Source organism: Engraulis encrasicolus, chromosome 1, assembly GCF_034702125.1.
Source record: "Engraulis encrasicolus isolate BLACKSEA-1 chromosome 1, IST_EnEncr_1.0, whole genome shotgun sequence".
NCBI classification, from domain to species: domain Eukaryota; kingdom Metazoa; phylum Chordata; class Actinopteri; order Clupeiformes; family Engraulidae; genus Engraulis; species Engraulis encrasicolus.
This window is the reverse complement of record NC_085857.1, coordinates 49,639,823-49,655,371: the sequence shown is the minus strand read 5'-3', so window position 1 is coordinate 49,655,371 and position 15,549 is coordinate 49,639,823. Positions and strand designations below refer to the sequence as shown.

The window sequence follows — 15,549 nt, the reverse complement described above, 5'->3', positions numbered from 1 at the left end:
TCGGCCATTATGCAGACTGTCGGGCTTTCTGATCCTGGTCCATCTCGCAAACAACTTGGGGTTAACTTTAAATGTAGCGAAGGGGATGTAATGAATTTTACCAGCATTGTGAATGTAAAGTCATAAATTATTTTGGCAACGGTAGCCTAATTAATTCGACAGCATTGCGAACCTCAGTCACAGTCCACAATAGCATTGTGAACTTACACAATCACATTCCATATTTTTGACAATGTACTTAATTCGACATTATTGTCAACCGAAATGATCTGCGGTGGTCACTGTCCATCTCACAGCAGTGCACCTCCACTTCACACATAGGCCTATTTTAGGCAGGCAGCGGTAATTCATTTCACAGGACTGTTTGTTAACTTCAACGAGGGTGTAGCCAAAAGGGTGCCTGCTGATGAGCAAATTTTTAGGTTGATGGCAATGGTTTTGGAGCTGGCGTCAAAGGAGACAGTCCTTTTCCCTATTGCTTTGGCGGCACACCCGATTGGAATATTCGCCGGTGCTCGGCCATTATGCAGACTGTCGGGCTTTCTGATCCTGGTCCATCTCGCAAACAACTTGGGGTTAACTTTAAATGTAGCGAAGGGGATGTAATGAATTTGACCAGCATTGTGAATGTAAAGTCATAGGCCTAAATTATTTTGGCAACGGTAGCCTAATTAATTCGACAGCATTGCGAACCTCAGTCACAGTCCACAATAGCATTGTGAACGTACACAATCACATTCCATATTTTTGACAACGTACTTAATCCGACAGCCTTGTGAACCTAAACGATCTGCGGGGGTGGTCTCCATCTCGCAACAGCAATGATAACATATGGGCCACAATCACACATTCCATATTTTTGGCAGCGGTGGTAGGCCTAATTAATTTGACAGGTTTGTTTCCTGCATGCGGATGAACAACTTTTTAGGTGAAATCAAATGCACTTTGTGTTGGAGCTGGCGCGGCAAAGGAGACTCTCTCCCTGTTCCTTATTGTTGCTCAGAAAGGCGCAGGCACGCCGGTGCTCAGTAGCCAGGCTGCACCCTCCTAGTGACGAAACACCTTCGGCGGCAAGTCTATGATAATCAGGCAAGGTGCTCAGTGCTCACCGTGCGCACCTTGTGACAGGCAGTGAAATAGCAGCGCACGAACGAATGAACAAACAAACACAGACAACACACAAACCCAGGCGATCACAATACAATAAAGTTTCCCCGCTGTCAGCCTAGCTACAACAACGTTTTGGGGACTTTTCCCTATTCAACATCTCGATTGCAAATTAGAAAATGATCTTTGAATTGCCCTTTTACGAGATCATCATCATCACCATGAGTCCACAAGCCCAGGGGAAGACAGGATAATGGAGAGAACCCATTATCAGTCCTAGTAGAGTTGTGAGTGGCACATTAGCAGCCAATGCCACCTTATCGTCGCAGTCTCAGAGGTGAGGGACACATTGGCTACGTTTGCATGAGACATTTAATTCTGAATTAACTCCATTTAATTCTGAATAAAGCTTAGTTCTGCTTTGAAAACATCATGTAAACACCTTAATTTGAAGTTTAAGGAAAGATCGAAGTAAGCTCGACGGAACTATTTAATTCTAAATTATGAATTCGGAATTAAAAACATCATGATACTGATTAAGAGTTAAAGGGGAGGTGTGAATGACACATTAAGTGTCCAAGCGGAGGGGTGAATGCCACATTACCTGCCCATTGGAAAATGTGAGGGCCACCACATCATTGGTGCGATCAGATGTGAGTGCCAAAGGATGCTTTAGCAATACGGTGAGAGCTGTGAGTGGCGTGTTCTCATCCCATTTAGAGGTGTGAGAGAGACTCATCTACGGAGAAGTGGGTCACTAATGTAGCACTGCAACACTGCAACTGTAGCACTGTAAATAGATATTTTTGACCTTAGCAACCCATATATCCTGTGGGCTTATGATACATTTTGCGACAATGTAGACTGTTGTCACCTGGGTGCAAAAATGTGTCTTTTTGTGACCCACTAAAGGATGTATATTCTCCTTTGTGTGGATGTGTGCATGCCTGTGCCTGTTTTTGTAATGGAGAAGCCGGCACACAGCCACATTTACTAGAAGTTATTGTGTTGCTAACCCCTTTCCTGTTCTTGTGTGTATAGGTGCTGTGGTAGCAGTGTTAGCCGAAGTTACTTTGTGTCAAGTAACCCCTTTTGTGTGTGTGTGTGTGTGTGTGTGTGTGTGTGTGTGTGTGTGTGTGTGTGTGTGTGTGTGTGTGTGTGTGTGTGTGTGTGTTTGTCAGATCCTGAGTGTGGAAAAGACCACAGCAGCAGGGCTCTGAGGTGTATGTGTGTGTGTATGTGTGTGTGTTAGATCCTGAGTGTGGAGAAGCCAGACCGCAGTAGCAGGGCCCTGTAGTGATATGTTAAGTAACCCCTTTCGTGTGTGTGTGCGTGTGCGTGCGTGTGTGTGTGTGTGCGTCTGTATGTATGTATGTATGTATGTGTGTGTGTGTGTGTGTGTGTGTGTGTGTTAGATCCTGAGTGTGGAGAAGCCAGACCGCAGTAGCAGGGCCCTGACAGTGTGCCTGCGGGGGAAGAGGGCGCTGCGCTTCTCGGAGGTCAGAGACTACGAGCGGCTGGCCAACACCATCCGCAAGAGGAGCGGCAACACCGCCAGCCCCATGCACTCCGCATCATGCCAGGTCACATCACACCTGTCTCTCTCTCATGCACTCTGCATCATGCCAGGTCACATCACACCTGTCTCTCTCTCATGCACTGTGCATCATGCCAGGTCACATCACACCTGTCTCTCTCTCATGCACTGTGCATCATGCCAGGTCACATCACACCTGTCTCTCTCTCATGCACTGTGCATCATGCCAGGTCACATCACACCTGTCTCTCTCTCATGCACTGTGCATCATGCCAGGTCACATCACACCTGTCTCTCTCTCATGCACTGTGCATCATGCCAGGTCACATCACACCTGTCTCTCTCTCATGCACTGTGCATCATGCCAGGTCACATCACACCTGTCTCTCTCTCATGCACTGTGCATCATGCCAGGTCACATCACACCTGTCTCTCTCTCATGCACTCTGCATCATGCCAGGTCACATCACACCTGTCTCTCTCTCTTTTCTACCCCTGTACAGCGCTACTTCTCCCCCTCTTTCCTCCTCTTTCTCCCTCTCTCCCTCTCGCTTTCAGTTTCTCTCTCTCTCTTTCTCTCTCTCTCTCTCTCTCTCTCTCTCTCTCTCTCTCTCTCTCTCTCTCTCTCTCTCTCTCTCTCTCTCTCTCTCTATCTCATGCCAGGTCATATCACACCTCTCTCTTCTCTACCTCTCTACAGAGCTCCTTCTCCCCCCCTCTTTCTCCCTCTCTCCCCATCACTCCTTTCCATTGCTATTTCAGTCTCTCTCTCTTTCTCCTTCTCTCACTCTCTTGCTCTCTCACTTTCATTCTCTCTCTCTCTCTCTCTCTCTCTCTCTCTCTCTCTCTCTCTCTCTCTCTCTCTCTCTCTCTCTCTCTCTCTCTCTCTCTCCCTCTCCCTCTCCCTCTCTGCATGCCACTGTGAATTGGCTGACCTCTGCCTCTGCCCTACATTTTCGCCTCTCTGCCCTCATGCTGCCTTCTCGTAGTTGGCACATGTACGCAGGTGCAGTTGGAATATTGATGCTCTTGGAAAGCCTGAAAAGGCTTGGTGAACAAAACTGTTTTTGTATGAACCTTACCAAAAAACATGGATATCCATTCACAAACAAAAAAATGTGAGTGAACGAATACAAAGTACATGCACTGTGCTCCAGTTACGTTGCATACTCAAAAATGAGAGGAAACAACTAACGCACTTGATGGTTTGGAAATGTAATATATACAGTATGCAGTCTGATCAAGTTTGTTTGTGAGAACTAAGAATTATGCAAGCAACTCAGAGTCTGTGTGTGTGTGCGTATGCATGTGTCCGTGCGTGTGTGTGTTTGTGTGTAGGCACTGCTGTGGAGTGCAGTAGTGTGTGTGTGTGTGTGTGTGTGTGTGTGTGCGTGCGTCTGCGTCTATGTCTGTGTGTGTGCGTATAGACACAGCTGGGGTGTGGTGAGGATGAGGAGGGTCTGATGATACTAATGTAGTGTGTGTGTGTGTGTGTGTGTGTGTGTGTGTGTGTGTGTGTGTGTGTGTGTGTGTGTGTGTGTGTGTGTGTGTGTGTGTGTGTGTGTGTATATATAGGCGCTGCTGGAGTGTGGTGAGGATGAGGAGGGTCTAATGGTGGGTCAGAGGGACAGCAGTAAGACGGTCAGCACTGAAGCCCTCATGAGCGTCTTCCACCCCCAGGACGCAGAGAACCTCGACCCCAAAATGGTGAGCCGGCTTTTCAGTGTATTTTGTGTTTTGTGTGTGTGCATGCGTGAGTGCCTGTGTATTTGAGCCCCATTAATCAATATTAATAGCAGAATGCATGTCATCAGGGATTCTGACTTTTGGTGTTCAGACACTGTTGCAGTTTAGTATTTCATCCGTTAGCCTATAAGAAAAGGGTTCGGTGAGCTGTATATTCGCTTTTGTTAAAAAAAACAACTATATAATATAGTAATAATAATGATCTTTTATAGTAATAATGATCATCTTTTGTCTGTAGTGCATTTCGTACTGCAAAGTGTTTGAACACTTACACCAGCATGAGAGTTTTGTTTGTCTAGGGTGTTAACTTCTGTACTTGTGTGCTCATCAGCTGAAGGAGAAGATGAAGGAGCAGTCGTGGCAGATCCACTTTGCGGAGTACGGCCGCGGAACCAGCATGTTCAGCACGCGCAAGACCCGCGACCTGATCGTCAGGGGGGTGCCTGAATCTCTCAGGGGGGAGCTGTGGTTGTTATTTTCAGGTACGTGTTGTAGTAGACCGCCTACTGAATTTATCAGGGGTGGTTTACGATTGCCAACAGCCATTTATTGGCCGTATAGGTAGTCCATAGCCAATCGTGTGTCTGTTGTATTCAAACAAACTGCAAGCTTCCATTTGTCAAGTAATACGTACCATCATCTTTCCACCCCTCCCCACTCTCAGATTGTCTCCCTAGTACCTCAGGCTAGTGCTCTGGGACAAACATGTCTTGTCTGTCTTTCAGATGGGAACGATTGTGCAATTCAGCATGGGATTTTCCAGGCTAGTACAACACAAATAGTAGATAAATATCCCACACATTGTCCATTACACATTTTTATAGCTGACACAACATGAAAATTCACCTGTAGAAAGTCCTTCACGTATCTGAATGTTAAAAACGCTGTGAGGAATAAAAATGCAGTGTTGAGTGTAATGGACAGTGTGCAGACAATAGATGTACAAGACAGTACTTAAGGTAATGGAAAGCATACAAAATTAATGTACTGAAGCAAAACTGCACACACCTGTGGTGAGTCCAAGTGAAAATGAAAGATAGCTTCATTGTCAATTCCTCCTCGTAGCAAATGTTACAGAAAGGGATGTTTGGGTGACTGGCCGTGTGTATTGACCTTATGGAGCCAGAGCATCTTGTGTGTGTGTGTGTGTGTGTGTGTGTGTGTGTGTGTGTGTGTGTGTGTGTGTGTGTGTGTGTGTGTGTGTGTGTGTGTGTGTGTGTGTGTGTGTGTGTGTGTGTGTGTGTGTGTGTGTGTGTGTGTGTGTGTGTGTGTGTGTGTGTTGAGTGGACATGTGAATGCTTCAATCCTGCAGTCGCAATGAATCATCAGTTGAGTGTACATTTTATACTTTTTAGCTTAATATTTTCTATATTTTATTATTGTTAGTTATACTGTTAATATGATCTTTACTTTTGTGGGCATCTGTCGCTTACTTCCAAACAACATATCACTGTATCTATGTAATGACAATAAAGCACTGAAATGGTGTTACAGTCCATGTTATTTTATAAACGGAACTTGGTGATGATGTCACATTGGGGACTCCCCTCAGCAGAGAGGCTATAGAATCTTGGGCCTCCAATACCCAACATGATGTCATGCACTGCTTTATGGGGAAAGAATAACGGCCACTTTTTCCATATAATATATTACCTATGTTTTGTGGTACCCAACCAATTCAAATATGATGGATAATACCTAAATGTGTACAACTAACAAGAAAGTGGTGAAAGTTCTTTTAAATTCTGTTCTTTTAAACCTGCACAACCACCTTTAAACTCTGTTTAGACATACAGCTGTATCTGTATTATGACATCACAATAGCTGAATATTCCAGTTTCACGAATCTCATGGTTCACTCAAGATTGATCATTTCTGAAAAGCATTTTCCTGGAATCGGTTGCTGTATTATGTATTTGTATTATGGTGAGTAGAGTAATTATTATATTTTTGAAATACTGAGTTCTTTTAATTCCTGCTCTATGACTTACTTATATTAGAAGTACTAAACCAGTACATTTTGTGTATTGAGTTTATGAACAATTTAATTTCTTCTAGTTTCTGGCCTAAATGTTAATTAAATGTTGTGTGGTTTGGCACAGGTGTACTGTATAACACCTTGGCTGGGTGCACTGGTCTTATTAATGTAGAAATCAAACTCTCTTGGCAAATATGTTTTCTCATTATTGTATGTCCTCTCTGCCGAATTCATTTGTCCCCTTCAGAGATCAAGATTTGAAGCCTACTGATACACGTGGCTGTGCACACACAAGCCATAATGGCCAGAGGGCCAGGGGGTGACTGCCCTGCACAGCACCCCAAGACAAAGGACACGAAGGCACACAGATGGAGGCTACTAATCCTCAGCTTCCTCTGCTGTGCTGTGACACCTCCCACGGAGGACAGTGTGGAGGTGGGTGAGGCCCGCCAGAAGACCCACACTGTTCTCAACACCCCCGACACTGACAACGGCCAGAACATGCTGACTGCCCGAGAGATTAACAGGAGAGTGAGGGAGAGGAAAGCCAGGAGGAAGCTGCAAGGCAAACGCAAAAGATCCAAGGCTGCCCCATCCGCTGACGCACACTCCACTTCCGTTCCACACACCCAGCTGTTAAAGGAAACAACCCCTGCCAGCAAAACCAAAGACACCGAAAGCCAAGACCAAAAGATCATGGATGCTGAGACACATACCAACCAGACTACTCTTCCGCATACCCAGCTGTTGATGGAAACGACAACCCTTGCAAGCGAATCCAAGAAGATTGAACCACACCAAAAGATCGAAGATGCCAACAACCATAAGAGAGTGGGGAGCTTCCCACACCCACCTCTGAGGAGCGAAGAGCAACCAAAGCCCAGCAAGAAGGACATGGAGACGCATCGGATTGTTGACGAGGGCAGAAAAGAGCAAGAAGCAAAGCCTACCAAGAAGCTCAAACAGCACCAGGTTGTGGACGAATTCTCACACTTTGAGTTCATGAAGGACCTCGCCAAGCTTCTCCTGTACACCCTCTTGGTGTTTGGCTTGGTCTTTGCCGCCCTCAGCTTGCTCTGCTGTGCTGTGGCACCTCCCACGGAGGACAGTGTGGAGGTGGGTGAGGCCTGCCAGAAGACCCACACTGTTCTCAACACCACCAGCACTGACAACAGCCAGAACATGCTGACTGCCCAAGAGATTAACAGGAGGGTGAGGGAGGGGAAAGCCAGGAGGAAGCTGCAAGGCAAACGCTGGTACTACCGCCTTTTTAGAAGATCCAAGGCTGCCCCATCCGCTGACGCACACACCACTTCTGTTCCAAACACCCAGCTGATGAAGGAAACAATCTCTGCAAGGAAAACCAAAGACACCAAACAAGACCAAAAGATCATGGATGCTGAGACACACACTAACCAGACTACTCTTATGCACACCCAGCTGTTGATGGAAACGACAAGTGCTGCCAACAAAACCAAAGTCACAGAGCAAGACCAAAAGATCATGGATGCTGAAACACACACAAACCAGACCACCATTCCGCACATACAGCTGTTGAAGGAAAGAACAACCCCTGCCAGCAAAACCAAAGAGACCAAAAAAGACCAAAAGATCATGGATGCTGACACACACACACACCGGACTACTCCTCTGTACACCCAGCTGTTGAAGGAAATGACAACGCTTGCTAGCAAATCCAAGAAGATTGAACCACACCAAAAGATCGTGGATGCCAACAGCCATAAGAGAGTGGGGAGCTACCCACACCCACCTCTGAGGAGCAACTTGGAGGAACCAAAGCCCAGCAAGAAGGACATGGAGACGCAACGGATTGTTGACGAGGGCAGAAAAGAGCAAGAACTAAAGTCTACCAAGGAGCTCAAACAGCACCAGGCTGTGGACGAATTCTCACACTTTGAGTTCAAGAGGGTGTCCAGGAGAAGGTTGGTGAGGTCCTTCATGGTGTTTGGCTTGGTCTTTGCCATCCTCAGCTTCCTCTGCTGTGCTGTGGCACCTCCCACGGAGGACGGTGTGGAGGTGGGTGAGGCCCGCCAGAAGACCCACACTGTTCTCAACACCCCCGACACTGACAACGGCCAGAACATGCTGACTGCCCGAGAGATTAACAGGAGGGTGAGGGAGGGGAAAGCCAGGAGGAAGCTGCAAGGCAAACGCTGGTACTACCGCCTTTTCAGAAGATCCAAGGGCTGCCCCGTCCGCTGACGCACACAGGACTTTCCAGGACTTTATAATTTGAAATAATAAATCCTGTAACAGAGTTATGCAACATCACCTCAATTATATTACCTCAAAATAAATATTTTCTGTTTTGATTTTAAATGATGATGTGTTCTCTGTGGTGATCTGTTTTCATTACATAAACATGGTATGACGATTGTCTTTAATCTTACAAAGCTTTAGAGTTAGGCAAACTCAAGGCTGAAATGGGGTCCGCTGATTTTTACCAGCAAAATTAAAAGCTTACATAGGGCTACCTGAGAGAGGAAGAAGCCAAGGGAAATGGCAGAGGGAATGAATAGAAGAGAAGAACACATTTACATGTATATTATAATCAAACCAAAGACCAATGTAGATTGTTGATGTGTGATAGGATGCCTTTGTGCAGTAATGGTTTTGTATGAACAGCTCTGTAGACTTGGCATTCATGAGAAGGGTAGTGTAACCCGGAGAAAATTTAGGAGAAGAGTGCAACGGAAGTCTATGATTTTGATATAATCACAAGCGGTAGAAAGAAGAAAGCTTGGTGGATTAAGTCAATATAGTGTAGAGGGAATAGAGCTCAAAATACCCCCAAATCTCCACCAGCTGCATTGCTACCCAACTCATACTTCAGCTTGATTCATAAAGATTCATCTGATGGCGACGTGAGGCTCTGCACAGCCATCTGTTGTGATCAGGGACAGATTATAATTCCATGGGCCCCTAAACCAAGAAGAAAGCCCCCCCCACACACACACACATACATACAGTGTTGCTAGTTTGCAAAGCGCTTAAGGGTTTCAGTCCAGGTGTGAGAGTCTATGATTTTGGGGGTTTGTCCTCAGAGAAAATTAGAAAATTCAGTTAGAAGTGTAATTTCTAGTACAATATGAGAATGTAAATATAAAGGCTTGGGCTTCAGGGCCTACTTGACTCTTGGGCCCCTGGGCCTGGGCCTGGTAGGCCCGTTCAGTAATCGGTCCCTGGTTGTGATTAGGGATGTTAACAGGTAACCGTTTAACCGATAGTCGATCAGATCAACTTTAAGCGGTTAAAATTTTCTGCCACCGGTTAACCGGTTGTAATAACAATAATAACTAGAAATGCACCCAGAGTGTGCAGACCTCCGCCGAGGACCTTCAGTTTATTTTTAGACAAATAGGATAGTATTTGTGTGATGATGTGGTGTCATTTATGCAGGTTTATACACCATTAGTGTGGTCAGAGAATTAAACAGTGAAGTTGTAACTAAATTATATCTGTCTTTTTTATAGGGCCTAATTAGGCTAGGCCTACCATGTCCTTGATTAACTGTGGTCTGTTAACATGATTAACCTTAAATGCAGTGGTGTAGTCTACGTAGAACGCAGGTATACGGAGTATACCCACTTCTAAATTTTAGGGGCTTCAGTAGGCCTATCCACTTGAAATTGATTGATCCATTATTTTGAATGGCATAAATATATACAGTATACCCACTTCAAAAAATGCTCGAATATACAGTATACCCACTTCAAAAAAGTAGACTACACCACTCCTTAAATGTAATGAACTGGATAGGTCTACCTTTCCCTCCTTGGCGCTGCTACCTGATTAAACTGTTCGTCGTTATTAATTTCTCCACTCATTCATTATTCATTCATTATTTGTAAAGTAGCCTAGGCTAGAAGAACCAGTCTGTGTTTCGCATGCTGTTAAGCAAAAGGCTTGCTGTAGCCCCTTAATGCGTGCCGTACCTCATGTGGCACGCTGTAATAGTCATTGAAATGTACCAACCTACCATAGCACTACAATAGTATGACACAACACAGGCCCTTTAGTAATGCACCACGACTTGGTCACCATACTGGTAACAACAAATGAATAAAGCCGCGTCTTAAAACTGACAAACTTCAACTGGACAGACGAGACAAGGGTGATTTGTTGACAGGGAAAAACTCGGAGAACAATAAACTCAGAGAAAGCTGCGACGATATGCCTACGAAGGGTGGATATTAAAAAAAAAAAAAAAATAGGGCGGTGAACAGTTCCAAGGATCCAGTTCACTACATTTAGCCTACATTTGTAAGCTACAAACTTCAACTGGACAGACGAGAGAAAGCTGATTTGGTTGACAGGGAAAACACTCCGCGAAAGCTGCGACGATATGCATCACCCTGATTGATTACATTGATAAGGCTACATTATGTTTTGGTGCTATTGGCTACCCACGCACCTGGCTTCAGCCATGCAGGCACAGCAAATCCGCGCGTTCTGTGTGCACTCTGTCTGCCTGGCTTTGTGGTGACTGTCGCAGCACAACTTTGATTAACCTTTCATGTAGCCTGTAGTGAACCGGGTACCTTTCCCTCCTTGGCGCTGTCTGTTATCCGTTATTCGCCGTTATTAATATTATCTCCAGCCTTCGTGAACTTCAACTGAGCAAGGAAACACTCGGAGAACAATTAACTCCGCGAAAGCTGATTTGGTTGACAGGGCAAACACTCTGCGACGATAGGCCTATGTGTGTGTGCCATATTGTATATTATTATTATTATTATATATCATTTGGTGTGCTATTGGCAGCCACGTAGGCACAGCAAATATGCGCGTAATAGCCTACATTCTGGCTGTGGTCACTGTCAATCAATCCACCTCGCAGGCACGCCCTGTCATAGCTCAATTCACCTCGGCCACCTAGCTTGGATAATGTGGTTGGGCAGCTTTACTGATAACACTAGAGTGGACCCCGCCCCCCCTTTTCATGTGCTCAGTGCTCACCCGGCCACCTCTTGGCAGGCTGTGAAATAGCAGTGCGAACATACAATAACGAACACACACACAAACCCAGGCGATCACATAACCTCCTGGCGGAGGTAATAATGTCAGGTCACATACCCTAATGTACAGTAATGTAACGTAACATAATACAATGCCATGTAATTACCCCCAGGTGTCCCAGGTGAGACGAGGCCCAGGCTAGGCCCAGGCATGGCCCACACAGGCTGTGGCCACAGGAGAGGAGCAGGGGGTCATCAAAGACCTCCTGACACACTGGGCACGATAACTCTGCCTCCAAAGACGCCATTGCTGCACAGAATAGAGCAGTCAGGTAAGGGTGTGTGTGTGTGTGTGTGTGTGTATGTGTGTGTGCATGCGTGCTTGTGTGGGGGTTTGTGTGTGTATGTTTTTTTTTACATTATAAAAGTACATTTGATCCATGAAATCCAATTTAAAAAGCAATCAAAGTGTCTGAGAGTAATTTTTTTAACTTACCACTGTCTTCTTATTTCAAATCCAGTGGGCCTATACTGCGTCATGTGCTGACCATGTTACTCCATCAGCCTGTGAGAAGCGAGTTGCTTTTCCTCCTGTTCCTTGTTGAATTCTACACAAACATTCTACAGCTTTCATGGAACCTTTCATGGAACCTTTTTTTTTCAAATCCGTCATGAAATCATAGTGAGAAGTTTTGAAATGTTCTAAGTTCTAAGGTTGTGTTTTTTTTCATCAGCATACTCCCCTCCACATTGTTGTAGTCTAGTTGTCTGTCTGTCTGTCTCTCTCTCTCTCTGACTAAAATGCCCCTCAGCTATCTTACTCTCTTCCCTCCCCTCTCCCCCTCGTTGCTCTCTCTCTCTCTCTCTCTCTCTCTCTCTCTCTCTCTCTCTCTCTCTCTCTCTCTCTCTCTCTCAGCTGTGGACCAGATATGGTACTGTAGCTCCTCACTCCCTATAGCACGGCAAACTATTTGTTGCTCTCTCTATCTGTATTTGTATCTGTTTATTTCTCTATTTCTCTATTTTCTATATTTCTCTCTCTCTCTCTCTCTCTCTCTCTCTCTCTCTCTCTCTCTCTCTCTCTCTCTCTCTCTCTCTATCTCTCTCTCTCTCTGAGCCATAGACAGCCATATCAGTAGGTCAGCAGTCACGTCCCAGTACAGACCCACATGAGGAGAAGCTAGATAAGAGGGTGTATGTACGTACTGCCACAGCCACCGCCACAGCCACACAGCGCGCGTGCGCACACACACACACACACACACACACACACACACACACACACACACACACACACACACACACACACACACACACACACACACACACACACACACACACACACACACACACACACACACACACACACACACGGCTCATTGATTGATTGATTGATCTTGATCTTTCAATCCCTTACAATAAGGCCACAGCCGGGTAGATATGACAGTCAAGACTTCAGCTTTATGTTGGCTTGTTGTGCCTTTATTGACAACAGGACGGCACAGATAACAACAGGAAGAGACTAGGAGAGAGAGATTAGAGAGAGATATGAGGTAGGGCTGGAAAATGATATACAGAAGGCCGGACGTGAACCTTATCCTCATGGGCATACAACCCCATTTGTATTTGGGTGGCTTCGTGCGCTGTGCCAGAGCACTCTGACAAACAACTCTTGACAACTGTTCTCAGACGACTATGAAAAGAACAGACCAAAAAGAAAAAAAATACACAGACACGTTTCTAAAGAACACTATGTCTGACTGTGTCAGACTGTTGATTGAGACAGTAAATGACAGCAAATAGTAAATGCAAGTGGTTTGATTAAATGATGACAGTTCTACGCAGAGCATTTAAAATGTAAACAATTTGTTATTTGATTCCTTAGTAAGTGGATAGCCTAGATTAAATAGATGCTAGTCTTTCAATTAAACAACATTAAGTTCTACACAGGCCCTTCAGGGTAGTGTTGCTATGGCATGCCCTCTGCCTCCATCTAGTGGGCACTCTGCTGAACTAAAGGAATTTGATTTTTTTTTTCTTGCAGTGGAAAGCACCAGAGGAGTATTAAGAAATTGTGAAGTGTGAAGTAAACCTATCTAAATTAACCTACAGGGAGTTTTAAGCCTGCTAATACATGGTCCACGTGTGCCCTTTAGTTAACGGAGTACAACAGGCTTGGCTAACTTCACTTGGTCACTGCTCGATGTTCATCTCTATATGATGTGAGACACAGCCTCCTGGGCCTGGAATAGCCATATTGTGTGACATACACTGTAATGTTCATCTACATGGAGGACAATGAAATAATCAGGCATTTCATCCCAAGAGGGCATGTTTTGGGTTGCAAGTATGCTAATAAACTCAGAATCTGCCTGACAGTCTCCATTTGACCAACCGGCGGGACGGTACCATGCTCAGGGTACCTTAGTCATGGAGGAGGATGGGGGAGAGCACTGGTTGATTACTCCCCCCACCAACGACCTGGCGTGTCGGGAGTCAAACTGGCAACCTTTGGGCTACAACTCTGACACCCTAAACGCTTTCCCATGACAGCCTTTTGGATCTCCCTTTTGAACTTTCACCATGTAGTACACCTTCAAAGCCCCCAAAGTGGTAAACCACTTCCAGGTTTTATTAATTATTTTACATTGAAAAAATAGGTAGGCTAGCTGTGAACACAGCATCGGACAAATGTGCTATTTTGCTTGACTAAAACAAAGCTCTGACTTGCTCCTCCTGTGCTATTGTCTCACTTCAAACTATTTCAATAATTTACAGACTTTTGACGTCCCCATCGTTGCGATTTGAATGTCAGGGCTACCTACAAAGTCTTAAACAACTTTGAGCTTTTTAATTGTTATTTTACAAACTAAGTCTAACTGCTTTCATAGCACTGTTGAGAAATCTTACCTTTAAGTTCACGAGCAGGCTTGACCGTGCAGCAAATGAGCTCATTGCAAAACTAGTTGATCCTATTCATAGCTTAAGATACATGTCTCTAGGAACAATTGTATATGTGTGTCATTGGCTTCCCATTTTATTATATGTATGCAGGTTTAATGTATTGTACAGTATACAGTAAATGATGTAATGTTTTCACTGTGGGCCTTAAGCCTATAATAAAGTTTATAATTGTTCAATGGCCCCGACCAGCAGCTGCTTGACTATGAACTTCAAATCGTTTGCCAAGACTAGATACCCGCTTTTTTCATTGTCTCAAGCTACAGTGCTGCCAGTTAGTATTGGCACCCTTGAAGCTTAAGCACATTATGGGGCATATCTCCAGACAACAAATAATACCAACCATGATTTTTCTATAGATAGCTTGTGGTTGATACTAAATGTAAAAATGATCAACAACAATGAATACTACATTACGAGAGGGGAAAATTTGAAGAAGCTAAAGCTCCTGGAACCACTGGTATTGGCACCCTTTACTGGATACCGTTGTGGAAACCTAATTTGACTCAAATATGATAGATAACAAATGGGCAAATTGCTATTGCCCATAGGACATGAATTAGGCAAGGATTTTTTTAATATTTGTGTTTTAAATAGCCACCTGTTACATCTTGTGCGTCTTTGACAAATGTGAAGACAGATGGGCTGCCTGAGGACACCATAAATACAATTATTTGCAAAAACAAGACCTCCAAATAATAAAATGTCATCTCAAAAGACCCTAGTATACCATTTCCAACACTGTGTTGTGTTATTCAGAAATTTGCCAAACAGGGAGCTGTAAAGATCATCCTTGGATATGGGGTTAAGGGCAGAAATGATGATAGAAGTCTGTAGAAGTCGGTGCAAATAATGACAAAACACAGGGTCTAACATCTACAGACCTGAGGGTCAACTTTGAACTATAGGAAGTTTTTTTCCAATAAGCATCACAAGTTTACACTACACAAAGTTTTGGTTTTTGGTTGGAGGCAAAGGCAGAGCACATTGCTTAATGAAAGTCATAAAAGGGAACACCTGAAGTCTGTATAAGAGAATACAGGGAAAGCACAGCCCTTTTATGAATGTTTTAAGGTCAGATGAAGCAATAGTACAGCTTTTCAGTGATGCACACAAACAGCATGGTTGCATATTCTGCAAGAAAGTCTTTAAGGAAAAGGACACCCTACCAAAAATCAAGCATGGTGTCAGATCTACTGTATAATATTATGTCACCCCATTGATGCATTAGGTATTGGAGG

At 44.5% G+C, this 15,549-nt stretch overlaps 3 protein-coding genes across 3 annotated transcripts in view; 2 read left to right on the top strand and 1 right to left on the bottom strand.

The window, feature by feature from the left end:
• The window catches only part of LOC134453889 (E3 ubiquitin-protein ligase TRIM35-like), a 31,416-nt gene extending 19,767 nt beyond the window's left edge, over positions 1-11,649 (bottom strand). The window contains exon 1 of the mRNA XM_063204641.1: positions 11,515-11,649. The gene's annotated coding sequence lies outside the window, so the exon portion shown is untranslated. The remainder of the gene's footprint in view (positions 1-11,514) is intronic.
• On the top strand, positions 2,329-5,469 carry LOC134453975 (TBC1 domain family member 8B-like). Its single transcript, XM_063204723.1, has 3 exons — positions 2,329-2,690; positions 4,220-4,351; positions 4,722-5,469. The coding sequence occupies exons 1-3, from the start codon at positions 2,670-2,672 to the stop codon at positions 4,953-4,955; spliced, it is 387 nt and encodes a 128-aa protein (XP_063060793.1). The 5' UTR covers positions 2,329-2,669; the 3' UTR covers positions 4,956-5,469.
• On the top strand, positions 5,682-8,665 carry LOC134438977 (uncharacterized). Its single transcript, XM_063188783.1, has 2 exons — positions 5,682-6,316; positions 6,616-8,665. Exon 2 carries the CDS (start codon positions 6,669-6,671, stop codon positions 8,589-8,591), a length of 1,923 nt encoding a protein of 640 aa, XP_063044853.1. The 5' UTR covers positions 5,682-6,316; positions 6,616-6,668; the 3' UTR covers positions 8,592-8,665.
• Positions 11,650-15,549: the final 3,900 nt, after the last annotated feature.